This window comes from Sarcophilus harrisii, chromosome 4 (genome assembly GCF_902635505.1).
Source record: "Sarcophilus harrisii chromosome 4, mSarHar1.11, whole genome shotgun sequence".
NCBI classification, from domain to species: Eukaryota; Metazoa; Chordata; class Mammalia; order Dasyuromorphia; family Dasyuridae; genus Sarcophilus; species Sarcophilus harrisii.
Genome location: NC_045429.1, coordinates 413,441,986 through 413,469,361, shown reverse-complemented (window position 1 = coordinate 413,469,361; position 27,376 = coordinate 413,441,986). Strand labels below are relative to the sequence as shown.

Genomic DNA, 27,376 nt, shown 5'->3' with positions numbered 1-27,376 from the left:
TTCCTCCTTGAAAGAATCATAAAGTGAGAAGGGACCCCAAAAGTATTCCAACCAATACTTAGAAAGTCATTCGAAGAATCCCTGCAAGTCTTCATCCAGCCTTTCCTGGCGGTGGTGCAGTGTTCTGAGAATCAAAAAACCTCAATTTGTTGTTTATTTTTAATAAAGCAATCAGGGTTAAGTGACTTGCTCAGTAGTATCCTGAGCTCTCTTTTGAACTCAGGATCTCATGATTCCAGGGTCGGTGCTCTATCCACTGCAACATTTGACTCAGTTTAAATCCTGCCTTTGTCATATCTGTGTGACCTGGTGCAAACGGTCACTGAACTTTTGGGGGGCCCATTTCTTCATCTATGAAATCAAAGATCTGATTAGCCAGTTTCTAAAGTTCCTCCCCCCCTGCCCCCCGCCCCGAATCTGTGATTCTCTAAACATCTCCAGTGAAGGAAAAATTGCTACCTCTAGGGACAGATATCTCACTTCTGGACAACTCTAATCTCCAGGAAGTGTTCCTATCTAGTGGACCCATTGGTCTTTGAGCCTTTAGTGCAAAGCAGAATTCCTCTTAATCGCAGACTCTCCTATTTGATGACCCTATCAGTGAGTTCTTGTCCCCCTCCCCATCTCTATTCCCTACCCTCAACCTTTTCTAGTCTACAGTCAATTCCTCCGGACTATCCTTGTATGGAGCGGGATCCAGCGCTCCCAACGGACTAGTCATTCTCCCCTGGATGGTTTCCAGATCGACAATGTTTTCCCCAACGCCGGGATTGACGGGATTGAGCCTGACCCAGGCAGGGAGATTAGAACACTCACTATCTGGATCTCCGCTCCACCTCTCCTTTTGAGGGGGCGGGGAGAGGAGGAGATCCCACAGTCAAACTCTGCTTCAGAGGGTCGGGAGAGCCCAGCCCCCGGGATTCAGCACCGCCCCGTTCCCGGAGAGCCGGGCGCTGACGGGCAGTCAGCCGCCCCGGCTGCAGCCCCGAAGTCGGGGCTAAGTCCTCGGGCAGGTGAGAGAGGGCGGCTCCGGGGCCCGGAAGGTGAGCCGCCCCGCCCCGGGCCCGCCCTCTTCTCTCCTTCCCTCCGTGAAAGTGAAAGTGCCGTGGCTGCAGTGGGGGGGGGGGGGGGAGAGGAGTAGGGGGGCGGGGAAGGTGGGGAACCCGCAGCCGGCGGAGTCCCGCAGCCCGCGGAGTCCCGCAGCCTGCGGGGCCATGGACGGGCTCAGCCGCCGCCTCCGAGCCAGCCTGAGACTGAAGCGCCGCAGCTGGGGTCAGTGCGGGGCACTGGGGCAGGGCGGGGATGAGGGAAGCTAGTGGGGAGGTCAGCGGGAAAGGGCTTCGGGGCACCCGAAGCCGGGACTGAGCGGGTCAGGGTGCCCGGGACCAGGAGCTGAGCGGGCTGGGGGTTTCGTGGAGTGAGGGCGATGGGGTCTTGGAAGTTTGGGGTTAAGAAGGGACTAGCGGGGAGCGGGGTAGGAAAAAAGAGGGGGGGGGAATCTGGTAGAACAAGAGGAAGGCGGGGCCGGCGAACCTCGGTAATCGGATGGTTGGCGGGGGGGGGGGTCCTACGGAGGCTCAGATCCGGGAGGAGCTGGGTGGCGAAACCCACCGTTTGCTGAGGAAGCTGTCGTGGGGCCCAGGGCCACGTGTGCCTCTGCGCAGGAAGCTGGTGGTGCAACCACTGACAATGCATAGTAGCACTTCGTGCCCGCGGGAGATGTCTTTGGTCCCGAGCCTAGTCCCGAATCTCCCGGTCCCGGGAGTCCAGACCCCCCTTACCTTTCACAGCTCGGCAGGGACTCCAAGTACTTCGGTGTCAGCGATATGTGAGCGTTCTCAGCCCTGCGTGGCCCCTGACCGCGTTTGGGACCCAGAACCAGGCACTTGGGACCCAGAACCAAGCACTTGGGCCCCTTCCTCCCCGGAACTGGGCGTTCTGCAGGTCTCGCTTCCAGATTCACCGTACCTAATGAGGTCGCCGGTAGCTCCCCTCCCTACCCCACCAGGAGCCCTTTTAGAAACGGGGGAGTGTGTCCATGACCCGAGTGAAGCTTAAGGTATAATGCGCACAGCCTGGCACTGTGGGATAGGAAGTGGCCTGGCATCCTGCAGGTTGGCCGTGGTAATAGGGAGATAGCTCTGCAGGATACTCTTGGTTATCTCTGGGGCAGAAAAACAGCCTTGCTTTCCTCTCTAGTTATGACAAGTCAAAGAGTCTAAATGAATCAGCACCTTCTCAACTTAATTTCCCCTCCTCCCACAGCATCCCTTCAAAAGGAGGAAGATTGGTCCGTTCCTACTCATCTCTGTTTCAATATTGCACTCATTTTGTTCATGATTCTCCTTCCCCCTTTTATCCCCCCCCCCCCATAACTCTTTATCTTCCTGCCCCAATGGTTTGGCCATTCCCCATGTTTTGTAGATTCTCCTAAGCAGATGTATTGGGGGGGGGGGTGTTTGGGAGGGATAGGATATTCCATGATTGCTCTTTTACTGGATCATAAAATCCCTTTTAAAGAAAGGAAAGGGAGTAGGTTGGCTGGGGTGTTCTAGACAGATCTGAGTCAGGACCCTTACAGATCTTTCCCAATTTTATGGGAATCTGTGTAAATGAGCCCCCAGTTTCCCAAACCTGATTGCCAGGTTTAGAAAAGCAGTCTCTGTTCACAATGCCCTCTTCCCCGTGTCATGCCATGTTTGGTGGTGGTTGTGAGGAAATCTAGGGAGAATTTTGGAGAATTAAAGTATTTCTTGTCCTCAGCAGCTATTCCTGGTAGCAGAGAGAGGGAACACTGAAATATTGGAAATGGTAGAGCAGCCAGTCTTACCTGTATTGGGGTTTGGCATCCTGCCCAGGCAAGAGGGTGTGCCTGTGCCTTCCCCCTCCTTCCCTCCTTCTCTTCTCCTTAGGAGACTCCTGGACTTAAGCTCCCTCCTTTGTGCCTCTTGGGTTTAGTTCAGTTCGGTGGAGAAGGGGAGAAAGTAGAGTGGTTTTTTATTTCAGCGGGAGGGGCACCCCGAGATAGTCCTCAGGTGGAGAGCAGCTGAACAGAAAGGAGGAAAAAGGCTTGAGCTATTATATTTCTAATAGTCACCCGAGCATCCACTTTAATACTGGAAACAATTATAGTGACTCTCCATCTAACCGCCTGATTTTACAGATGAGGAAACTGAATTGTCCAAGTTAAATTAATCACTTGGGAAGTGGCAGAATTAGTATTTGAATTAAGGTCTTCTGATTTCAGATCAATTCTTTTTTTCACACTTTACCCTGATGCTCCCTTTTCAGTGAAGTGAGCTCTTTGGGGGATGGGAAAGGGGATATAGCCTTAGTTCTTTGTTGGCTAAATAATTCATCTTATTGCCTGGCTGCTCAGAAAAGCGTTCTATGGGAAAATGATCTTCATCCAGTCCATTTCAACCTAGAGTTGCTTAAGTGGGATTAAGTGATTTGCCAGATACTCTGCTAGGTGCTGAAGATTCAAAGTATCACCACTATATTCAAGGAGGGAAGGAAAAAAGCATTTATTAAATACCTACTGTGTACCAGGAATGTTGTTAAACGTGATGATGATAGCCAACATGTATATATTCATTACTATGTGGCAGATTCTATATTGAGGAGCTTTACAATTATTTACATCATTTGATCCAAATGGTAGTTTGTTATTGTTCAATCATTTCAATTCTGTCCAATTCTTCCTGATCCCATTGGGGTTTTCTTGGCAAAACTACTAGAATGATTTGCTATTTCCTTCTCCAACTCATTTTCCAAATGAGGAAATTGAGGCAAAAAGGTTAAAGTGACTTGCCCAGAATCACACAGCTGGAAAGTGTCTTGAAGCCAGATTTAAACTCAGAGAGATAAGTCTTGTTGATTCCAGGTTCGGTACTCTATGTCTATCCTGTTTTACAGAAAAGGAAACTGAGGCACACAGAAGTTAATTGACCAGAGTCATATAGCTAGGAAGTATCAGAGGCCGGTATGAATTCAGGTCTTCCTGATGTGTTCTGAGTGCTCTAGATTCCTGGTGGTCTAGAGGTTAGTGGCTATAAGAAAATTGTTAAGAATCCCCTTTAAATTGGCCACAGGTTTTAGGAGTGAAAGAATTCACTAATCATGGAATTATTGATACAAAATGAAAGTTTATTGTTGTATAGAAATCAGTTACCTAGAGACTGACACCTATAGTGGCAGATCTATGGAAAATGGAGTTTTGCACTGAGCATGCAGTTCTCAGTGGACAGAAGGGTCCTGACAGCTGAGTGAGCTCCTGAGGTCCATCTGCAAAAGACCTTCGTCGAAGGAAGCTATTATATTATGTGTCTTGGTGGGGGCTGGGACAGCTCAAGCAGGTCAGACCCAGTTGGGGCTGGGACAGCCCTGATCTCCTATTGGAATTTACAATACTTCAAAGGGTGCTTTTTGACCAGGATTTCCAATTGAATCAAAGGCCTTGGCATCCTGGAAAGATAACTTATCTAGGGAGATATGCCCAGGAAGACTCTGAAAAGGATCACAGATCAAAAAGAAATACAGTTTCTTAAAGGGACCACAACCCGCTTCAGTTCCAGACCCTATCTGGTGTTTAACCTGAATGCTTCTAGGAGTTTCTGCTTCCCTATACCATTGGTCTCCAGCTCTCTATTTCAGATGCCCAGCTCGGCAGCTATTCTATATTATTCCTTTGGTCTACCCTAAAATAAAGAGGAAAGAAAGAGCATTCCCTTCTGGGCCTGATGTATAATAACTAGAGCCAGTCCCCACCCCTACCCCCAGATCCTGACACCTTTGCCATAAGATGTTCTGCCCTTATGACTCTGATGAGAATAAAACAAGAGGAAATGGATTAGAAATGCATCATAAGGTATTTATGAAGGAGAAGGATTTCCTGAAGGTTGTTGAACACTGAAGAATGTTATCTAAAGTGTTTTAAAATTTTTACTAACAGGAGTTATTCTGACATGTTCAGGATAGTTAAATTGTATTTCTTTATTTTTTGAGTGTTTTTTTTTTTCTTTTTTGGTAGTGTCTTGCCCAAGGTCACTTAGCTAGTAAGTGCTAAATTGTATTTCCATTCAAAAACCTGGATGACCTCTCAAGATCCCCTCAAGATTTCTCATTCTTATTTTTTCATTTATTTTCCCCTCAGTTTCCCTATTTGTCATATTTGATTGTTTCAGTGGTGTCTACTTTTTATGACCCTATTTGGGATTTTCTTTGCAAAGATGTCGAAGTAGTCTGCCATTCCGTTCTTCAGCTCACTTTGCAGATGAGGAAACTGAGGCACATAGTTAAGTGACTTGTCTAGGGTCACACAGTTAATGTTTCTGAGGCTGGATTTGAACTCAAGAAGATGAGGCTTCCTGGTTGCAGGCTTGAAATTCTATCCACCGTACTACCTAACTACCCCATTTGTAATCAGGAGATGAAATTTCTCTGACGAGGAAGTGGTTTTGAAATGAGATATTATTTATGAAACCTTTGGGAGAAAGGTGTGGTGGATATTCTAGCTGTCATGGTCGTTAACCATCCCTCTAATTACCAGCATTAGCCCAGGTTGTTTTTGCCTAGTATTTGGGCCATCCTCCAAATTGGGGAATGTCCCAGAGAACTTGATCCCTTGGTAGAGAGGCTCAGTCCTCCTTTTCCCTGTCCATTTTTCCTGCTGTCTTCCCGAAAGACAAAAGGTTGTGTGCCAGCCATGGCTGTGAGTGAGCCTGGCAAGCAAAAGCATGGGTACCATCTTCCCTCTGAGTTGTGTCTCTGACCCTGGTTTCAGGTAGTTTTCCCAACCAGGCTTTGTTCATCATAGAGAATACGTGAGAGGTTGTATCATAAAGGCACAAGAATTGGGAGACAAGCTGGGTTCAAATCCTTGTTACATACTAGCTATGTAACTTTAGGCAAGTCAGGTCATTTCTCTTATAAAAAGAGGAAGTTGGATTCAATTAGCAGTTTGCAACTTTGGGTCCATCAACTTTTTTTTTTTTTTTTTTTTTTTTTTTTTTTTTTTTTTTTCAAGACAATCTGGGTTAAGTGACTTCCCAGGTTCAAGCATCTGACCTCAGATTTTAACTCAGTTCCTCTTGACTTTAGAGCTGGTGCTCCATTTACTAAATCACCTAGGTGTCCCCCATCAACTTTTTTTTTTGTTTTTTTTTTTTTGGCTGAGACAATTGGGATTAAGTGACTTGCCCAGGGTCTCACAGATAAAGTGTTAAGTGTCTGAGATCATATTTGAACTCAGGTCCTCCTGATTTCAAGGCTGGTCCTCTATCCACTGCACTACCTAGCTGCCCCATCCCATTAACTTTAAAAATATATATATTTTGATAACTATATTTTTATGTAATTAGTTTTCTTTATATTCCTATTTTATATTTATGCATTTGAAAACATTTTTCTGCAAAAGGTTCCTTAAACTTCACCAGATTGTCTAAGGGGACTAAAACATAAAAATAGTTAAGAAATGCTGTACTAGATTATGTCCAAAGTCCTTCCCAGCTTGAATATTATCTTATCTTCATGACTCCATTTCCTGGAAAATTTCAGTTCTTAGTATTTGACTTTGCTACTAGTCTTGAGGCTTTTTCTTTCCACTATCTTCTAAGCGCCCTTCACTGAGCCCCAACTCCTCAGCCTCTTGATTTCAGAGCAGCTTGGTTCCTTCTGTTAGATAGTTGCAGGACCCAATTCCAAATTACATCTTCCCCTTCCATTGCTGCCATCATCACAACTGGATGTATAATTCTCCCTTGTCCTGATTGTCCATAGAAGGGGGCATTAAAAGAAGTTCCAGAGAAACAGACTTGTGAGGAAACATTCCCAAATAATTAGAGCTATCCAAAAGTCAAATCAGATCTGTTTCTCTAGAATCTAGGGTTAAATTTTCAATGTGAGCATTGACAAACGTTACCAATCAGACCTTAATTTGTTATTCTATTGATAGATAAGTGAGAATAATACAGATTAAACTAAAATATAAATATGTATATATATATGTGTGTGTGTGTGTATGTATATATATATATATATATATATATATATATATATTTTTTTTTTTTTTGGTTAGTTGTTAAACATTTGTCTTTATTCCCCGGTCTTCTTCCATCCCAAGATCTCCTTTCACTTCTACGTGGCCCATTTTTATGGGCCTATCCAAGTAAAGATCCTCCCAACTCAGACTTTCTGTGATTCTAAATTTGATTCTCTTACATCTGAGTCATTTTATGTTTGAACATTCCTCTTCACATCAACTTGGTTTTCACATAAATCTCATAATGTTGTGATTGCCTGTTTGACAAAAGTCATTTTATTTAGAAGGAGAAAAAGCCAGTTTTTCTGAGTGACTCTTGTTGACTGAGTCCCAGGGCACAGCAGCTGTTCAGTTCTTCATGAAGAACTGAAGAAGCCAGGCAGGGATCACCCTTGGGACTCAGCCATGGGGTTGCTGCCAGTCCTGGCTCGAACAGGAAATTTTGGTCTGTCTTTTCATCAGAGCCCCCAGAAGAACAACAGGAGCTTCCATTGAGGGAATCCTTCTAGAGCTGTGGATGTATTCTCCTTTGGCTACATGGTCATGTAGCCAAGTCTTGGGCACCCCAGTGCCATCACAGCACCCACACATCCATAAGTGTTTACTGAATGAATTAATCTGTGGCTTCCTAAATTAAACTGCTAGATAGTTCAATGAAGTCTTGGAACAAGTCCTACTATTTTGGCTGGTAATCCCCATATGTCAATATAGGAAGTACTAGGGTGGGAATGAGAGGACTGCAAATAATTGGCTACTTCTCTGGCCAGCGTGGCAGGGGCTCCTGATGTCATTTCCTTGTTGGAACAGCTGAGGACTGGCGGGAACAGGGCCCAGAGTTGGACTCTGATCTGTGTTTCATTATCAAAAGATGCACACTTAAAGCTCTCGGTAATTGCCAAAGCTGTTCCTGGTCAGAATCATTAATTGATTTAGATAATTATCTAGCTATAATTGTTCTATTAGGAAGTTTGGCAACTGCTAAATGAAGTAAATACCCAGTGCCTGAGCCCTTGGTTCAAACTTGAAATCCCGGAAAACCCAAAGTTCACTGAACTTTTAGGGGTTTTTTATTTGTTTGTTTTGCTGTCGTTGAGCTGAATAAGTGAAAGGCCAAGAATGAAGATGCCCAAACTTGAGATGACTCTCCCGGAGCTGATCAGGTTCTCCTACATGAAATTAGATGCTATCAGTATTTCTCAGTCATTCATCAGCAAATAACCCCATTGCACAATCTGCAAGCTGCATGAGGTCCCGGGCCTGGGAGCAGCTGGGTCTTGGAGGTGTTTGCTCATAACCTTTCTCTCACCACACCCGGAGGCTCTTGGGAGGAGCTGGTGTTTGAACTGCTCTGCCAGGATGCTCTCTTTGTCAGGACTGGGCTGCTGCTGTCTTCCTGGTCCTGCCACATCCTTCTCACACGGCTCGTGGGTACGCAGGGAGGGAAATGGATCTCCCTTGCCAGGGCCATGGTGTGTAGGACTTCAGGGGGAGACGTAAACTTCTCACAGAGGTGTGGATGTTTGTGTCCTGCCTTGGTGGAATGTAGGACCTCGCTGCTGATGTCTCAGGCTCTGGGAAGATGGATAGACCGGGGGTTGGCAGAGTATTCAGACTCCTGGGTCCTTGGATGCCCCGGAGATCAAGATGGACAGGTCTGTCTCTGTTTACAGGATGATAGCATCCATCTTCCCCTCTTCATCTGACTGATTTCTCTGTTTTTGTCTGGTTTCTCCCCGTGTATTTTGCCCTCCTCCTCTCCTGCATGAGTGAGCTTCCCTCTCCCCACCCCGACCTGTTGCTATTAGCTGGTTATGTGACTTTCAGGAAGTCACTTCCTCCCCCTCTGCGTCTCAGTCACATGAAGGGAGTAGAAAGAATATTAAATTTGAGAGTCAATGGCTCTGAGTTTGAATCTCATTTCTGATGCTTCCTATCTATGTCATTTTGGGCTCTTTCCTATGTAATTCTCCTCAGTGAGCCTCAGTATCTTTAAGGAAGGAGATAGACTAAGAAATCTCTGAGGTCCTTGTTAGGGACTTACATCCAGGAACCCTGAAACTCCTTCTCAAAAAGCTCAGATAGAATTAGAATCTAGGCAGATGTTGAAGTAGGGCTTGGCTGGTCTTGGTTTTCTTAGGCTTCTCGGGGCTGCTTCAGATCTGAAGTGGGCAGGGGGATGGAGTGGTCCAGAGGAACCTCGGGGCTTTCCTTGTTCCTGTGGATAACTTTCTCTTTTCAACTCCCTACCCCGGCTCTCCTAAGCTGGCTGATGGCTCCTATGCCAGAGTCCTGCTTTACGGCCCTCTTTCTTAGGTTTGATGGAAGGGTACATGGGGGTCTCCTGGTTGCTTAGGGCCCCCACTCAGTAGGCCTCTGGAACTCTGTGTGAGTGAGCTCTGGTATCTCTGTTTCAGTTCCTGCTGAGGAAACCCGAGGAGAAAGCAGGAAGGAAACATTAGAGAATATCAGAGAGCCCTCCCTGTCCAGCTACACAGGAGGACCACACTTTTTTGAATATCTCTTTGTGGTTTCTTTGAAAAGAACCCATTCGGGGGATGATTATGAACCTACAATAACCTACCAGTTCCCAAAGGTAAGGAGCATCTTGGTTTATTATACAGGGTTTCTTGGGGAATGGGAGGAGAAGTTTTGCCTTTCCTTATTGACTTTGTTCCCTTGATAATTCTTCCTAAACTGAAGCCTAATTTCTGCCACCATCAGCAGCCCATGTGCAGGAACTTCCCTTTGCTGTCTGAACTGAGTCCCCCAGGAAGTGCCTTGGACCTTCCTAGCAGACATCCTAGGTCCCATGCTCCCTCCTCTCTCACCGTGGTACCCTGAGTGTCCCCCAGACCCCACAGAATACAGAATATTCTTCAGATAATCTCCCAATTTAGCCACCTTTTTTGCCTGAGGCTACTGGGGGCTGATGCTTTACAGTGTGGGTCTGTTTCCTGTGCCAGGTCCCTAGAACTGCCTTTCCTGTTAATCCTGCTAACCCTTCTTGTCCTGCTCTTTGCTGTGGTTGTCAGGGGTGTGGAGGGGAAAGGTAACACAGACAGAGAGAGAGCAAGGCAGAGATTATGTATGTATGTGGATGTTGGGCTTGAGAACACCATGGGGGAACGTGTGCTCCGGGACACTCCTGAGAAAAGTGGCCACCGTAGGGGTTTTCTCTATGTGGAGGGATACAAGATTCAGCAGAAAGAACCTTAACTGTAGAGTCAGAGGGACAGGATTCAGATCCCACTCCTGTGGGACTTTGAATTAAGTCACTTTATCTTATTGGGAGTCAGGTTCCTCATCTGTAAAAGGGGGTGTAAAAGGATCCCTTCTGGGTTTATAGCTATTACCTTCAGATTCCCACATGATACAGAAATTTCTGACCTCGGGCTGGCCCTGGCCTTTGTCTTGCATGGACAAGAGGGAAATCAGCAAAATGGAAGTGAAACTTTGGTCCCCCCAGTGAAGACTGGGCCAGATGGGGAAGTCTCAGTCTGGAAGAATCCATAGCCAGGCCTTAGTCCAGGTGTTTATTCTGGAACAAGGCGGCTGACCTAGGGTCCCCAAGACCTCAGAAGCTAGCCTTCCTGGTCATACACTTTTGACCATCTTTCCCTTACAGCGAGAGAATCTGCTCCGGGGCCAGCAGGAGGAAGAGGAACGATTGCACGGGGCCATTCCTCTGTTCTGTTTCCCCGATGGCAACGAGTGGGCACCCCTCACGGATTACCCCAGGTATGGCCCTGCCTTGAGGCAAGGGAGAAGTAGGAGCTGGAGAGAGGGTCCCAGGGACCTTAGGTAATTTGTGAGAAGTAGTTCTTCCTCCTCCTTTGGGGAGTCTTTTTGTGGGCCTGTTTTATATTTATTGGTAGACATACAGAATTTTGATTGTTAGAGCTTAATGTGCCACTAAAACTTTTGAGACATCCTGAATTTGGATAGATAGATGATAAATATGTATGTATACATAAATATACACTATACTCATATATTTGTAAGCATAGATGTATGTCTACATATATACATATGTTTTTCATATGTAGTTATATACACATTTATTTGTTCATTTATTTATTCAATCATTTATTCATTCATTCGTTTATTTGTTTGTTTTAAACCAGATCTATGGTTTCATTGATTTAGGGAGATTTTGTGAGAAACATCTTCCTCCAACACAGATGGGCACCTTCTCTGAATCCATCATTTTAGAGAGTAGCCTGGGGGCACTGAGAGGGTCCCATAGTCACTGTGTACTGTGCAGAACTTGGAACCAGATCTTCCTGATTTTGAGGTCTGCTTTCTAACCACTAACCATACTGCCTCTCTCTCCCTCTGTTTTCCCTCTCCCTTATCTTTCTATATCTCTTTTACTGTTTGGCTCATTGTTTTTCTATATTGTCTCTACTGCCTCTCTGTCTCTTTCCTTCTCCCTCCCCCTCTCCACCCCATCTCTCTTTCTCTTTTTCCCCTCTATGTGTGTGCATTTCCCTCTCTCTTATCTTTCTTTATCTCTTTTACTATTTTGCTCATTGTTTTTCTATATTGTCTCTACTCCTCTCTGTGTCTGTCTCTCAATTCCTATTTTTCTGTTTCTCTTTCTCCCCCCCTATCTCCCCCTCTCCCTCTCTTTCTCCCTCTCTCCCCAACCTGTCTTTCTCTCACATCTCTCCTCCTATTTCTTTGTCTCTGTCTCTCTATTCCTGTCTCTGTTTCTTTCTTTCTTCCTTCCCACCTTCCCTTCTCCTCCTCCTCCTCTCTTTCTCCCTCCCTTACCCCCTCTCTGTCTTTCACATCTCTCCTCCTATTTCTCTGTCTCTGTCTCTATCCCTGACTCTCTGTTTCTTTCTCCCTCCCCATCTGCTCCTCTTCCTCTTTCCCCCCTTCCCTCCTCTCTCTGTCTTTCTCTCACATCTCTTCTCCTATTTCTCTATCCTTGTCTCTCTCTTTCTTTCTCCCTCACGTCTTCCTTCCTTCCCTCCCTCCATCTCTTTCTTTCATATCTCTCCTCCTATCTTTCTGTCTCTATCTCTCACACATATACATGTACATATATATATATATCTTTGACATATATGTGTGTGACATATATATGATATATACCATTTTTATCTTCTTTTTGGAATACTTTGCCCTGAGTTTATACACATATTCTCTAATACAGGATATTACGATTCATGTCATAAACTCTTGAGATTTGGGAGGAATTTTACCTGCCATTTAGTTAGAGTCCCATGTCCAATGAAACTAAGTTCACAGGCTCCCCCAAAGGGAGGCAACCAGAGTCTGCCAATTATAGTCCAACAAGTTTGACTTTGTTTTCTGGCAAAATTCAAGAACATGTTATTAGAGGGATCGTTAGTGAACTTCTAGAAAAGGAAACAGTAATAACAAAGGGCCAAGATAGCTTCATTAAGGACAGGTCATGACGAATGGAGTTCATTTTTATTGAAAGGGTTACTGGACTGGTACATCAGAGGGAATGTTACAGTACAGTTTACAGAGTTTTTTTTTTTTAAGTATTTGACAAACTCTCTCACGCTATAGAGATGTGAGGTAGATAACTGAATAAGAACCTCACTATCACATACGAAGCATTTAATAGCCTCTGCTAGAAGCTTGCTGTGAATGAGAAGCCACTAACTACTTCTTGAAATAGCCCAACATTTTCCCCTTATATGAAGCTGAAATTTGTCTCTCTAATTTCTTTGTTTTTTAGTTCTGCCCTCAGGAGATAATGCAAAACTATTTTCTGTGACAAACATTTATAGGTGAAGACAGGTATTATGTTCTTTCCCAGACTTCCCTTCTCCATATTTAACATAGCAAATGTCTTCAATGAACTCTCATATGGTACGATCTCAAGGCCCCTATTGATCCTGGTTGTGGAATCTCTTTTAGTTTTAAAATTGGGATTTACCCCCTTACTAGTCCTGGATATTAAACCTCTCTTAATGGGGCTCAAGATCACAGTTGTTTTATCTGCCATGTCTAATTATTATTGACGTATTTTAAATTTTGTAATTCATGAAAACACATTGTTCTTGTTCAGATGAATCATGCCTCCCTGATTTTTTTTTTTCTTGTAAAGATTTTCAAACCCACGTGTTTATCTACATTAAATTTTATCTTTTTAGATTTAGTCCCAAATTCTAACCTATTTAGCTTTTTTGGTGATCACAATTCCTTTAATCCAGGGAGTTGGCTACCCCTAATAGTTTTGTTATCTTAAAAGTTGATAAGCTTTTTGCTGAGTCACTGATAAAAATACACAGAGACCAGCCCAAATCCTTTGGGCATTCACTGGAAACCTCTTTTCAAGCTGACATGGATCCATTAATAATTACTTTTGGGGCCTGGCTGTTCAACCAGCTCTGCTTCCATTGCCATCTATCCTATATCTCTGTAGCATGAGAGATTTTGTCAAATGCTTTCTTAAAACCTAGATAAATTATCCTATAACATTACTCCTGATGCACTACTCTAGTAACATTTTTAATAAAGAAAGTAAACTTCATATAGCATAACCCATTCTTAATGAAGTCGTGTTTGTTCTTTATGATTTCTGTTTGCTTTTCTAGATGTTCACCAATCATCCCTCTAGTTACATTTCAGAATTTTTCCAGCAAAGTTAAACTCGTTGGACTATAGTTGGCAGACTGTAGACTCTCTCCTTTGGGGGAGGATATGAATTCTTCTTTGGGCATGAAACACTAAAAAGCTAAACCAGCCAGCTGCCCCTCCTTGTAGAGAGAGTGTATCTCATCCCCTTCCACAAGCTACTCCACAAGCTGTAATCATCCCTTTATCTCATCTCAGAGTTTGCCCCAGACCCCAGAATCTGCTTCAGTAACAGGTACTGTGGGTGAGCTTTGAAAGACAGGTCTAGGTAGGCAGGAACTCGAGTGATTTGGCCATTAGCTGTTCTCCTGTTTCAGAGTCTAGTCTGAAAACGTCACTCTCTCTCCCTCCCTTTCTCAATTTTAGGGAGACGTTTTCTTTCGTTCTAACCAATGTGGATGGGACCAGGAAGATTGGCTACTGCAGGCGACTCTTGGTACTGCTCACCATTCTGCTCCCCATATTCTCCATTTCCTTTACCTGGGGACCCTTCAAAGTTCCCTTAATTCTAGACTATGGAAGGAACCGGGACCACCCCACCCATGGCACACCCCACTGAGGTCTGCAGGGGAATTTAGGGCTAGACATCCTTCTCCCCGATCTTGTACCACATCCCTTGCTGGAGCCGGGGTTGCAGATCCCCTTAGGGGATCATCCTTATTATTGGATACCCTCACTGTTTTGGTTTTATCCTTCTCATTGTATCATCTGTATCATTCTGGGTTCAGTTCCTGCTTAGGGATTACCTTTGGTTCTTTCCCCCATTGACCAATCTAGTCCTTTTCTCCTTTCCTGTTTCCCCATCAGTAAATAACCTTTACTGCTTCCCTATCTTATGTCCATGAATAAGTCAGTTACCAAATAGTGACTGTTCATTCTCCTTAAGCCTTCCGCGGTCAGCCCCTTTTCCTTTTGGGCTATTTTGTGAGCCAAGGCCCCTGACTCCATTAGCCTCAGTTAGGGGGGTTCCCAGGAGAAGTTCCCAAGTTGAGAAGTAGCCTCCGTGTCTTTGTCTGCAGCCTGCTGGCCCTGGCCCCCGGCTCCCGATCGTGTACTGTATCATCAGCTGCATCGGCTGCTTCGGCTTGTTCTCCAAGGTAGGGGTGGGGCAGGGATTCCCCAGCTGGGCTTTGGGCCTGTTAATCCGGCTTGACAGCCCTTCTCTGCCTTGTGCCCTCCCTGTCTAGCCTCAGCTCCCTCAGCTGCCTCTTTAGGGTTTGAGGTTAGAAATGCAATTAAGGTGTCAAGAGGAGCTGCCTTCCATCCCGCTCACTTAACAAAACAAAAAACAAAGCACAGCAGATGGGGCGGGATCGGAGTTAGAGTCCAAGAGAGCATGGAGTTAGAGTCCAAGAGAGCAGTGATGGGGTCCATATGGTCACAATAGTGGGGCAGGAATCAAATCCATATTCAACTTGCTTCAAATTCACTGCTCCATCCATTATTGTGAAAAAAAAAAATCAGTTTGCCCTTTGTCATTGGGAGGTTGAGAAGACCCAACAAAATTATGGAAAAACAGATTTAGGGTTGAGGGAGACCTTAGAGATCTAGTACAACATCTAGTACAAGGTCTGAAAATTCCACCCTCTTATTTCTCCTGGTGGAAGTGAGCTTTTGTCATGACAGTTTGACTTGACTCCCTGGAGAATAAATATCTATGTGGCAGGGCGAGCAGAACTTTGCCATGAAAAAAAGTACATTTGTAAAAAACAATGTTCAAAAGCATTGAATTTAGTCCTCTGAACTCTAAATTTCTGTTATATCATACAGAAGCCCAGTTAATTTAGTTCAGAGGTTCTTAACCATTTCTGTTTTATTTATACTCCTTTGCCAATTTAGTGAAGCCTATGGAATTTTTGTCAGAATAGTGTTTAAAGTAAGTAAAGGAAATGCTCAATTTTAGTCAGAGGCTAGTGAAAAGAAAGATAATACAATTATATCTAATTTAAATATATATATATTATATGTATATTATATATATATATTAAATACATATATAAATATACACCCCCCCCCGAAATCTATTAGATGTACCCTTTGGGGGGAATCTATGGGCCCCATATTCAGAACTCTTGATTTTATTTGGAATGGAGGGCCTAGACAGGGGAGGGAGGACCAAGAAGACTTCAGAGCAATTGATTAAATTGGTAGGGGCCATTATTATATAGATCAGGGTCACACAACTTGTGTCTGAGGGCACTCTGGCCAGGGTCCCCAGCTGCCTCTTGCCCTGTTCCAGATCAATACCTGGGGGTGGAGGTTTTGCCTTCTTTCTCTGTATTTTCTCTGACCTGAATATTCCTATAGATCCTGGATGAGGTGGAAAAGCGGCACCAGATCTCCATGGCCGTGATCTATCCATTCATGCAGGGTCTCCGGGAGTCTGCCTTCCCCGCTCCCGGGAAGACGGTCACCCTCAAGAGCTTCATCCCTGACTCTGGCACGGAGGTAGGCCGGGTGGGCTCGGTGGAGGCTCTAAGAGCGGCACGCCCCCGCACCCTTGCTGGGGTCCCTCAGACTGATGGGTGCGCCCCTGCCTTCTCCTCTTTCTGCTGATTCTTTCTCTGGTCATTCAGATGCTTCCACTTGGTGGATGGAAAATTGAGGAGGGGCCGGCGGCGGGTTAGGTTGGGAGTATCCGTTGTGATTTGGTCGTTTTCTTGGCAAAGCCATCGCGCGCTTTGCCGTTTCTTTCTCCGTTCCATTTTGCGGATGAGGAACTGAGGCAAACAGGAGTAAGTGGCTTGCCTGGATCAGATTTGAACTCAGACCCGGGAAGATGAGTCTTTCTGATTTCCCGTCTGCTCTATCCCCTGGAGCATCAATCACAAATAGAATCAGGCCCACAAGGACTCCGGCTTTCAGAAGTGTGATACTTGACGTGATGGAAGCTAGTTACCTTAGCCTATGTGGGCCACAAAACGCCAGTCGCTTTCCCTCTTGGATGCTCTTGTCTTTTGGGCCTGTGTCCTCCTCTCTGGCCTCCTGCCTTCCTGTCACTGTGTCTTTCTCACCAGCCTCCGAGCTCCCAGTCTATAGCCCACAAAGGTACCATGCCTTGGCGGGAGGTACCCCAAAGGCCCGCTCCTTGGTGACCCGCCATGTCCCCTTGCAGTTCATCTCCCTGACGCGACCCTTGGACTCCCGCCTGGAGCATGTGGATCTCCGATCCCTGTTGGGATGCCTTAACCACGAGCAGATCCTACACATCTTCGCCTCTGCGGTCCTCGAGAGACGGATTATCTTCCTGGCCGAGGACCTCAGGTAGGCTCAGCCATTTCTGGATCCAGCTGCCCTGGGATTCAGGGACCAGATAGGGGTTTCCCAAAAGGAAACATGCATTTTCCTAAGGGCTCCTGCTCCCAATTCTCCATTCCTCTAGGCCTGCTGTTTGGCACTTTAATCCTGGGGGCAAAAGTTATCAAACTTGGATTTCCTAATGAGTTCTCTGTAATCCACCCATCTTCTGCAAGAGGTTTCTTACTTCCCTACGAGCCCGTGTTGAGAAAGGCATCCCATCATTAGGGAGGGGTCATGAATCACTGTGTGGGCAGATATAATTGTATTTTTGGGGCAGTTGGAAATAAGCAATTAAGAGAGGACATAGTTAGGAAAAGATCATGGAGCACTGTGGAGCTTGAGCTTGGAATCCTTGTTGATGGCTCTGAATTCTCCAGCCAGCCTCACAGGGACACAGACTAAAAAAACCTAGATAAGACCTCTGCCTTTTGGAGGGCAACAAGTCGATAGACCTTGAATTCATGTCAGAGAAAAGAGAGAGAAAGCTGGGCATTGAGAGGTTAGGTCGAGAGCGCTGTTCTTGCGTCAGGAGAGGAATCAAGATTTTGGGTCAAAAATTAATTCAGCTCAATCTTTTCTTAAGTATCTATCCCATACAAAACATTGTTCTAGGTGCTGGAAGGTAAAGATGAAAAATAAAATAGCCTGTGCCATCCCAGAGCTGCCGTTCCTCCAGGAGGAGGGGATGCTGGTGATGGGAGATAACATATATAAAATACCATAAAACCAGGTTAATTGAGGAAAGAGAGCACCACCAACTGGAAGTATCAAAGAAAGGTGAATGGAGAGAGTTTGGGGCTAAAGTGCTGAAAACCAAGGGCGATTCTTGAAAATTCAGAGACGGTCTCTGGAAGCAGCCTCCCCTGCCCCTCTCCCCCGGTACAGGAACAAGGAGGAGGAATTCCTGGCAGTGGTGCGAGCCCGGACCCTCTGCCTTTTCCTGTGCTCAGGAAGTGAAAGTAACTTCAGACGCGTGTCTGGCAGCTCCTCTGTGCGGTCCCCGCCTCTGCTCTGGGATTTGAACAGAGCACAGAAAGTGGGGGCTAACAAATATTTCCCCATATCCTGTGTTTCCTTTCTCCTCCCCCTCAGCTCTCCACTAGACTTAGGAAGAAGGGGGAGCTTCCTGGCAGCCTCCCGTTGGCCTAAAAATTCTGTGGAAAGAACCCACTATTTCCCATCTTCCTTCCCATTCCAGGCTTTGGGATCTTCCCAGTTGAATCAGGGAGGGGACTTCCCAGTCAGGCTGGATTTTGGCCAGGTGCTGAGTATTTCATGACTTCGCTCTTAGGAAGCCTGGAAATGAGAATGACTTTTCTACCTGCTTGTTACTGACCTTCACCTTGGGGAACAACTGACAGTTATGACCTAGAGATCTGTGAAGGCTGGGGGGGAGCAAGGATAGGGGCACAGAGGCTGCTGTGGGTGAGGGAGCCAGTACTCAGGAGAAGGCTTCAGGGGAAGGGAGAAGCTCCATCTCTGGGGGACTTTCCATCTAGGAAGGGTTGGGTGGAGTATTCCTGGAGCTTAGGAGTTTCCCAGAGACATCTAGGTGCCAGCCTGAGCTTCTTGACCCTGGATGTAGTATTGAGGGCAAAGAGAGAGGGAAGGGGGAACAAGAAGAGGGAGAGAAAGCACTCGAGCAGAGAGCAGAAATAGATAATGCTCTGGTAAGAAGATGGAGTAGGTACACTTCATGACCCCAAAGTCTACTTCTGACTCTGGTTGATGAAGAACTGGTGTGGGGAAAGGGAAGGTCCTGTTGAGTCCCCCACCTAGCTCAGGTGAGTGACAGCAGCCGCTCACACTCACGGCCTTTTGGAGGCCTTCCAAGTATGTCTACCATCTTGCCCTTCTTCTAACCCCATTCAGTGGTGACCCCCCAATAGTTAGGCCTGTTAAAACAATGACACAAGGACTCGAGGACATGGGATTTAGAAATGGAAAGGACCTTAAGAGGTTGCTTAGTCCAGAGTTATGACTATTTTTGTTAATATTTTGATAACTGTATTTCAACATAATGGGTTTTCTTTGTAATGTTTAATTTGATTTTATGCATCTAAAAGCATAAATTATTCTGATTTTGGGCCCATTGGTTTTACCAGACCCTCTCCAGAGGGTTCTATAGCATAAGAAAAAATTAAGAACTTTGATCTAATCTGTCTCATTTTACAGATAAGGAAACTAAGGTCAAACAAAATAGATGAAACTTGCAGCAGGGGACACAAAGAGGCAGTAGTAGAGCCAGAATTTGGCCCTAAAACCAGTGCCCTTTGCCCTCTATCCTGTATGTTTCCTCATATTAGCAAAGGTAAAGAAGTGGCCAGAGGCTGCTTCTGACTGACTTGGGGGTGGCCTTTGCCTGCCAGGCTGGACCTCGCCTGGGTCCCCATCTGTCTTCTCCCATGTTGTCATCCCCAGCACCCTGTCCCAGTGCATCCACGCTGCCGCCGCGCTGCTCTACCCCTTCAGCTGGGCCCACACCTACATCCCTGTGGTCCCCGAGAGCCTTCTGGCCACTGTCTGCTCTCCCACTCCCTTCATGGTCGGCGTTCAAAAGCGATTTATTCAGGAGGTTCTGGACAGCCCTATGGAAGAGGTACGGTCTCCTCCTTACAGAGCACCCCCGCTTTTCTTCATGATGGAGTGGAAGGACACCACCCTGCTCCTTGTTCTGACTCAGGGAAAAGGGATGGTACTCCTAGCTGACCCTAAAACTGCTGGTCAATGACTAATGGCCAAGTCTACACAGTAGAAACCCTACCAGAAATTTTTCCTTGAAAGTATTGCCATTATCACCTGCATTAAAAATCTGGGGTTGGTTTCTAACCTGAGAACTTGAGTGGCTATCCACTGGATGGGCTAAATAAATTACTTTAGAATAAAAACTAAGGAGGACATGGGTTTGAGGCTTTTGTGAGCTAGTGAGACACTTTTCTCCATCACCAGAGAGGGAAACTCTGTTAACCGGCTCTTTTACACATGTCTCCCCTTCACTATCCATACCCCTCTAAAAAGACTTTTCCTATGGAGGGTAGATGAGAATGCTCCTCTCTAGAAAATATTATTATACCTTAAACCAGTGTTGTTCTTTGCTTGTGTGTACACTGGCTAACAATGGACACACCCCATGTCGACAGAAGTTCCAATAAAATAGCTCTAGTTTCTTACAAGTAGATTATTGGTATAGGTAGAGATCCAGCCTGGTTCCCCATTTTACAAAGGAGAAAACTGAGGCACATTTCATAGCTGAAGAAACTTACCCAGCCAATGTGCGAAGACCCTAAGTCCTGCTGAAACTTAGCTTGTTCTTGCATTATAGTTATTAGAGAGCATAAAACTGGAAAGCTGGTCTTTTAGTCACTCATTTCTCTTCCTTTTCTCTCCCCACACAAATTTCTGTTCTACTTACTTGGATGCCAATATTCTCATTTACAGAACAGCCTTGACCTCATGACTTGGGGGTGGAAGTAGGAGAGAACTCCTTGTGTGTTGGGCAATAAGTTAAAATGTTCTAATTTCTGAGGTTTTGAAATTTCCTGACTTCAATTCCAAGGTGTCCGGGAACTGTGGCTTTTCTGGATGCTAGAGAGGAAGCAACACCCCTTCCTCCATTAATTCTCTTTCTCCTTACTCTCTCCCCTACCCCCTGCCCCTGTGCCACATACACAGATACACAGATACACAGATTCTCACCCACCCTGCCAAGTCTCTTGGCAGCTTTGCAGAATTGTCAGTTAAACAAGCCAGTGGAGGGAAGAATTCCTCCATCCTCATGGATTTTAATTTTTGGGGAGCTGCATATTAAAAAAAATTTCAGAATGTTAGAAAGTTAAGACAACAAGCATTTAGTAAATGTTTACAATGTGTTAGGCACTGTGCTGAACACTGGGGATACAAAGAAAGGAAAAAGACACTGAGGAGCAGACACTAATGGGAGAAACAACATACAGACAAAATGATGTACAAATAAAATCTAGTAAGTGTATGCATTCTTGGGGGGAGTTACAAGGATTGTTCCCCCAAACTAAGTCAACTTCCCCTGTAGAAAAGTCTTTAAGACCATTAAAATCTAACCTAGTGATTATATATTTCTTAGACTGAGATGTTTGTTCATTCTGCCTTTCTACAAAGCACTATATAAATGGTAATTGGTTTATTTTTAGTCTGGACATATGATCTTATTGATGTGCAGTATTCTCAAGGTGGATACTCTTCCCACCAAGGCAGATTGTTAACTCTAACTTAAACGTTTTGAATAGTAGTCTGAGTCACCCAGCTGGATATGTCAAAGATAGGATTTGAACTTAGATCTTCCTCTTCTCACCACATCACCTTGCTTTTCATCAGGTGTCGTCATCATTACCCCAAACCGGTCAACATTTGAGTCCTTCTTTTCCCTAGAACGTGTCTCTTCCTCCCTCTCTCACCCCCTCCTCCACTTCTCTGCCACGGGGTGAGTCACAGAAATTAATGAGGATTTATCTATCCAGACTTGAAGTCTGCTTTTCAGTGCCCGTCCCAAGACATAGAGAATCATGGAGACTGGGAGAGTACTGCGGAGCGGGGCTGTTCCTAGGAGAGGGCCAAAGAGACTTTGCCCCAGGACAAAAATTTATAGCATGTTCAGTCATTTACTGGCACAGAAACAACTGAGATTAGTATCTGGTTAGCTGGAAGCTACCAGATGTCAGCTTTCCGACTCTTTTCCCACTGTTCCCCCTTTATCTCAGTGGATCTATTCCAGGTGAGCCCCTTCAGGACTCATTCCCCCTTTTTCCTCATATCTACCTGTATTTCTCATGGAGACTGGGATTCAGAATAAATGGATTGAGGTGGTGATGAACTGACTCTGCTTTTGCATTGGTTTTGAAGAACGTCCTTATTATTCAATTAAACAAAAACATTTGTTAAGAATCTACTATATAGTATATACAAAGCTCTGGAAATAGAGACAGAATCTTCCCTTGGCTCTCAGCTCGCCCTAATGTGCTTGGCTGCAGTCAGGAAGAGTGCGGAGGTTCCCCTGGGACTGAGGGGGGAACACAGCCAAAAGGTAGGAGGGGAAGGGAAGGAGCATTTTTTATGGCACCTACTATGCGCCAGCCTTTGTGCTAAGCATTGACAAATGTGATCTCACCTGAGGATTTGGAAGTGGTTAAGTCCCTTGGAACTTCATTTCCTATTTGTTTCAGGTTCTTCTGGTGGATCTGTGTGAAGGCACCTTCTTAAAATCGGTAAGTCAGACCCCCTTGTCCCACTATCTCCCTCTTTATCATTCCTGCACCTTTCATTTGACCGTCCAACACATCTACATTGGGCACCAGTTGTAGGGAAGGCAGCCTGCTAGATGCTGAGGGCAGGAAGACGTCTCCAGACACAGTTCTTGTTCTCTGGGAACTTTTTAGCCTAGCTGAGCATTGAGATGTACATACAGGTAACTTCTAAAACATAAAGGCAAGAAAAGAATAAATGGCACATAAGTAATATAAACAAAAGAATTATAGGGGAGAGTGTTTTGTTAGGTGTTTTTTGGACTCCCTCCCTCCCTTCCTTCCTTCCTTCCTTCCTTCCTTCCTTCCTTCCTTCCTTCCTTCCTTCCTCCCTCCCTCCCTCCCTCCCTCCCTTCCTTCCTTCCTTCCTTCCTTCCTTCTTACTTTTTTTTTTTACTTCCCTCCCTACTTACTTCTTACTTCCCTCCCTTCATCTTACTTTTTTCCTTATCTTCCTTCTTTCCTTTTCCTTCCTCCACCTCTCCCCCCTTCCCTCCCCTTCCTTCCTTTTCTTTCTCTCTTTTGGAAAGATCTGTTTTTTAGGAGGAATGGCAATGGGTCTAGATCTGTGATTTCACCAGGATAAGGAACTTTTCTATATTGCACAGAGGCTCTATTTAGAGTTGTTTAAAGCCAATAAAAGATTGTGATTTGCCCACAGTCACACAGCTAATATGTTTTTAGGATATGATTTGATTTCCCACTCTTGTCAGTCTTCTACTAGCCCCTTCCCTTCCCCACTTCCCACCCTTCTACCTTCCCATTTGTCCCATGAGCTAATTCTTCATCCTCTCCTAGGTTGGAGATGAAGGGGATGTCTTACCCCCCAAGCTGCAGAATGATATTTTGTCTTCTCTTGCCCAGGGGAATAGTGACCTAAAGAGTAAGTCCAAGAATCCCACCTCCTTCCTCCAATTCACTTTTTTGCTTTCTCTACTCAGCACTACAGGACTGAGGGGATCCAAGAGAACTTGGGCCCTTCATCATAAGATAGATTCTTTTAGGGGGAAACATTAGTCCACTTTACAACATTTTCATCAAGCACTTTGGTCCCAGATCCATAAAATTTGTGGACCATATGTCCCTGCTTCCACATTGTCACATGGCCAAAGAGGGAAGATACCACTCTCCAATCTCTCACTTAAATGTGCAATTTTGAGACACCCAAGGAATCCTTAGTAAAGACTGCACTTGGTACAAATTGTATACAGCCTCACTTCTTCCTTCTGGGTATGAGGGACGGTGAAAGACCCTATTTTCAAAGAATCTCTGCGTCCTTGCAGCTTTGGAGCAGGTCAATGAGCACGTCTCGGGACCCTTTGTGCAGTTCTTCATCCGGACGGTGGGCCACTATGCCTCTTACCTCAAACGGGGGCCAGATGGGCAAGGCAGCTTCCAGGAGAGACCCTTCTGTAAGGCCCTGCCTTCTAAAACAAGCCGCCGGTTTGTGAAGAAATTTGTAAAGACGCAACTGTTTTCCCTTTTCATCCAGGAAGCAGAGAAGAGCAGGACATCTCATGCAGGTGAGCACTTGCAGGTTCACACCAGTGTAGATTTTGATATAGTTGTCTTGTTCTACAATATGAGAGCAAGAGCGAGAGCGAGAGAGAGAGAGAGAGACAAAGAGAGACAGACACAGAGAGAGAGAGACAGAGAGACAGACAGAAAGACAAAGAGAGATAGAGACAGAGAGACAGAGACAGAAAGAGACAAAGAGAGAGAGGAGAGAGACAAAGGGACGGAGAGACAGAGACAGAGAAAGACAGAGACAAAGAAAGAGGAGAGAGGGAGGGAGGGGGAAAGAGAGAGAAAGAGAGAGACAGACAGAGAAAGAGACAGAGACAGAGACAGAGAGAGAGAGGGAGAGAGAGAGAGAGAGGGAGAGAGAGAGAAGGAGGAAAGAGAAGGAAGGAGGAAGGGAAGTAGAAGGAGGGAGCAGAGAGGGAAAAAGGAAGGAAGGGAAGGAGACAGAGGAATAGAGACAAAAAAAGGAGGGGGGAAGAGGGAGAGGGAGGAAAGGAGAGAAGGAGGGCGAGAAAGAGAGTATGTGCACAAGGCAGTGTGTCTCTAATAGGGAGGGAAAGTGGAGTTATTGGAGAAGGGGACAGCAACCTTGATTTTTCTAGGAAAAGCTATCTGGAAAGGGCTCTGTGCTTCTACATCCTGTCAGGAAGCAGAGGGTCTCTTTCTCACCACAATTTAGGGTGAGGGGAGCAATCCTTGTCTCGATGGCCACTTCTCCCATTGGTGGTTCCCTCCACTTTGGAGAGTGGCCCAGGTCAGCTATTTCTTTTTGGCTCTACTTCCAATTCCAGGACTTCAACACCATGGCCCACCATGGGTTCCTTCTCTCCCCTCCCTTCCTTCTCAGCTCTCTCCATTAGGAGAAGCTCCTTGAGCCTGGGGCTGCCTTTCTGTTTGTTTATTCACTGCTTTGCCAAGTGCCCGTGCTCGTCGCAGCCTGCCCAAGGGGAGCATCCCCATCAGACTTCTTCCTCTCCTCACCCTCACGAGTTACCTGAGGGTCTGCAGAGACCCTCTTCTGCCTCCCTTGTACCCTGGGTGCTCCCCATGGCACTTACCAGGCTACCAGGTGGGGGGTTGTTGTCCTCCGTTCTCTGAGAGAGCCAAAATGACCTTGGGGTCAGGTGTGTCAGGGCGGATCGGACCAAGTCGAGCTGGGACACATTTAGTCCCTTGGACCATTTTCTCTCCCTTTGCACATCTCATGTTTCTTTTGGGCTTGTTCACTCCTGCTTTGCTCACAGAGTGCAGCGCCTCTTAATAAATGCTTGTGGATCCATTGGTCCCTGGGCAGCATCTTCAGAACCCCCAGGATGCGATTGCACAAAGGCTCAGGTCTGGTTACATCAGACCTCAGGGCTCTGAGTGTTCTGTATTTCCATTCTCTCGGCCTTAGAGAAAAGCTAAGTAACCCTGGGAAGATTTAAGGGGCCAGAGCCCAGGGTGGGCAGTTGGAGGGTAGATGGCTATTTTCTTCTCCTGTGGCATAAGTGCATTACCTGACAGTGTGTCTGGGTTTACAGGATACTTCCGACAGAAAATCACTGAATATGAGGAACAGAAGAAACAGAAGAAACCAAAGGAAAAGACTGTGAAATAAGTGGTGTGGGAGGCAGGAGTGCCTCAGCCTGCATCCCAGCTCTGTCTGGAGTGGACTTGGAGTTTGTCCTGGGCCAGAACTGGTTTGGTTTCAGGACCCCAGCACTGTTAGGTTCAAGGATGGGTTACCTTTGGCATCCGAGCCCTGTTTCAAGCTGGTACTTGGAGGATTTTTCTGGGGCCCAGCTTCTTCCTTCCCAAGAAAAAACCCCAGGACTCTCACTCCTTGTTTTTTGGAAGACGGTGCCAAACTGGGCAATGATTAGGTAATAGCAGCTGTGACTCCCCTGGGTATTCTCTGTCCTAGAAATTCTGAACCTGGTGCCTTGCTTCTTTCTTAGGGACTAGTATTCTCAGTATCCAGGACCAGAAGCACAGAGAATGGCTTTCACCCAGAGGGCCAGACCCTTAATAAGCCAAACCTGTGAGAATGTGAATAAAGGTGGAAAATGCTCATGTGATCAGGTATCTCTCTTGAGTATCCCAGCAGAGATGCACAGTTGGAATGCATGGTTTTCCAGAACCATTTGATGTTCAACACTTCCCTTTATACTATTAGGCAGACTTTTGGTCGTCTGGGCTGATGAATAATGTCAGTTCACCATATGTCCCCAGCATTGTTGGCCTTTTTACCCACTTGCATCATCTGAGCTTTGTAGAGAGCGGGACCCACGAATGCCGACACTATGGCTGTCGTTTCCTTGGGGATGGCACTGCCTTGGCTGTGATTTTGGCCAGAGTATTATGGGGAAGTCCAAGGAAGATCTGTTCGTGGGAAATGGTCTCAACCGTTGGTGATAAAGGGAAAAGAGGCTTGGATTTGAGGACATGGGTTCAATCCTTAGTTACTTTATATGACTGTCAGCAAGTCATTTTCTGGACCTCATTTTCCTAACTGGAAAATGGGGGGAAAAGAAGGGCAGAGAGAAAGGGATGTTGGACTGAATGAACTCTAGTACTTTCCATCTTTACATGGATGCTCTTAAGAACAGAGCCATTTCAGGTCTGCAGGACTTGAACTTTAGGCTGATGCTCCCCAACAGAAGCTCTAGTATAGGCCATGGAAGAATGGCAGTGAGGGGACTGTTTAGGGGATTCTCCCACCACTAAGGGTAGCCTAAATCCATGAGAATACCAAATATGAAACACTCTGCTCTGCCCCTGTGCTTACGGGGTTTGGTGAGACAAGTGAATGAAGCTAAAGAAAACCAGGGATCGATACCGTCAAGTTACAGAAACAATTAAGTTTCAGGGAAAACAAGAAATAAGGGAAAAAAGATAATGTTACACTCATTTTCCCTGGGCTGGGGTGGGGCTGCTAATATCCCATTTCCCCATCAATTTAGCCAATCTCCACATTTGGATATTCTCATGATTGACCTGAAAAAAGCTCCGTTCGGCTATAAATGTTTTCTTCTCACTAAGAGAATAGGATCATAGAAAACTAAGAGTTGTAATGATTTTAGAGCACAATTCATGCAACCTCTCACCGCTATAACCTCTATAACTGATAGGATGTCCATTCTCTGTCCAGATGGTTCCTGGGTATGGGCCTGCAAATCACCCCCTAGACAGAACCTCATGGTTCAGCTACTTATTGGGCATAACAAGGATGAAGATCCAGCAAAGGAGCAGTCAGATAGAATTGGGAGACAAAAACCTAGAGTATCAAGAAATGGGTGACTGCCGATGTCAAAGGCTGCAGAGGTGGCAAGGAGGAGGACTGCCATTGGATTTGGCAAGAAATGATTCATAACGGAGAGATCAGCTTGGCTTGAATGACATCAGAAACTAATCTGTAATTAGTGAGAGGAATGGAAAAGGAGACCGCTATTTGTAGTAGGTCTTCTCTGGTTTTGCCACAAGAAGGAAGAGAGATTTGTGGTGATAATTGGCAGGGATGGACGCACCAAGTGAGGCTGCTTTTGTTTCTTTGTTAAGGCTAGTGAAAACAAGGTCCTATTTGGGATGGTAGGGAGACTAGAATGAGAGGTGGCCATCTGCTGGAGAGGATGGG

The 27,376-nt window shown here is 45.6% G+C and overlaps 1 protein-coding gene across 2 annotated transcripts; it reads left to right on the top strand.

Annotated features, from left to right (window-relative positions):
• Positions 1–1,140: 1,140 nt before the first annotated feature.
• DENND2D (DENN domain containing 2D) lies at positions 1,141–25,820 on the top strand. Of its 2 annotated transcripts, none has more exons than XM_003769763.4 (12): positions 1,141–1,272; positions 9,457–9,635; positions 10,668–10,780; positions 14,030–14,099; positions 14,683–14,760; positions 15,971–16,111; positions 16,779–16,927; positions 19,385–19,562; positions 22,159–22,200; positions 23,035–23,119; positions 23,520–23,759; positions 25,284–25,820. In XM_003769763.4, the coding sequence occupies exons 1-12, from the start codon at positions 1,215–1,217 to the stop codon at positions 25,358–25,360; spliced, it is 1,410 nt and encodes a 469-aa protein (XP_003769811.1). In that variant the 5' UTR covers positions 1,141–1,214; the 3' UTR covers positions 25,361–25,820. The 2 variants fall into 2 exon arrangements, with proteins under 2 accessions (XP_003769811.1, XP_012405042.1); XM_012549588.3 differs by lacking the exon at positions 1,141–1,272 and adding an exon at positions 7,959–8,694.
• Positions 25,821–27,376: the final 1,556 nt, after the last annotated feature.

Coding starts and splice junctions, on each gene's coding strand:
- DENND2D (XM_012549588.3), top strand. CDS start 8,622: ATGGATAGACCGGGGGTTGGCAGAGTATTCAGACTCCTGGGTCCTTGG. Junction 10,781..14,029: donor CCCCTCACGGATTACCCCAG/GTATGGCCCTGC, acceptor TCTCAATTTTAG/GGAGACGTTTTCTTTCGTTC. Junction 23,760..25,283: donor GAGCAGGACATCTCATGCAG/GTGAGCACTTGC, acceptor CTGGGTTTACAG/GATACTTCCGACAGAAAATC.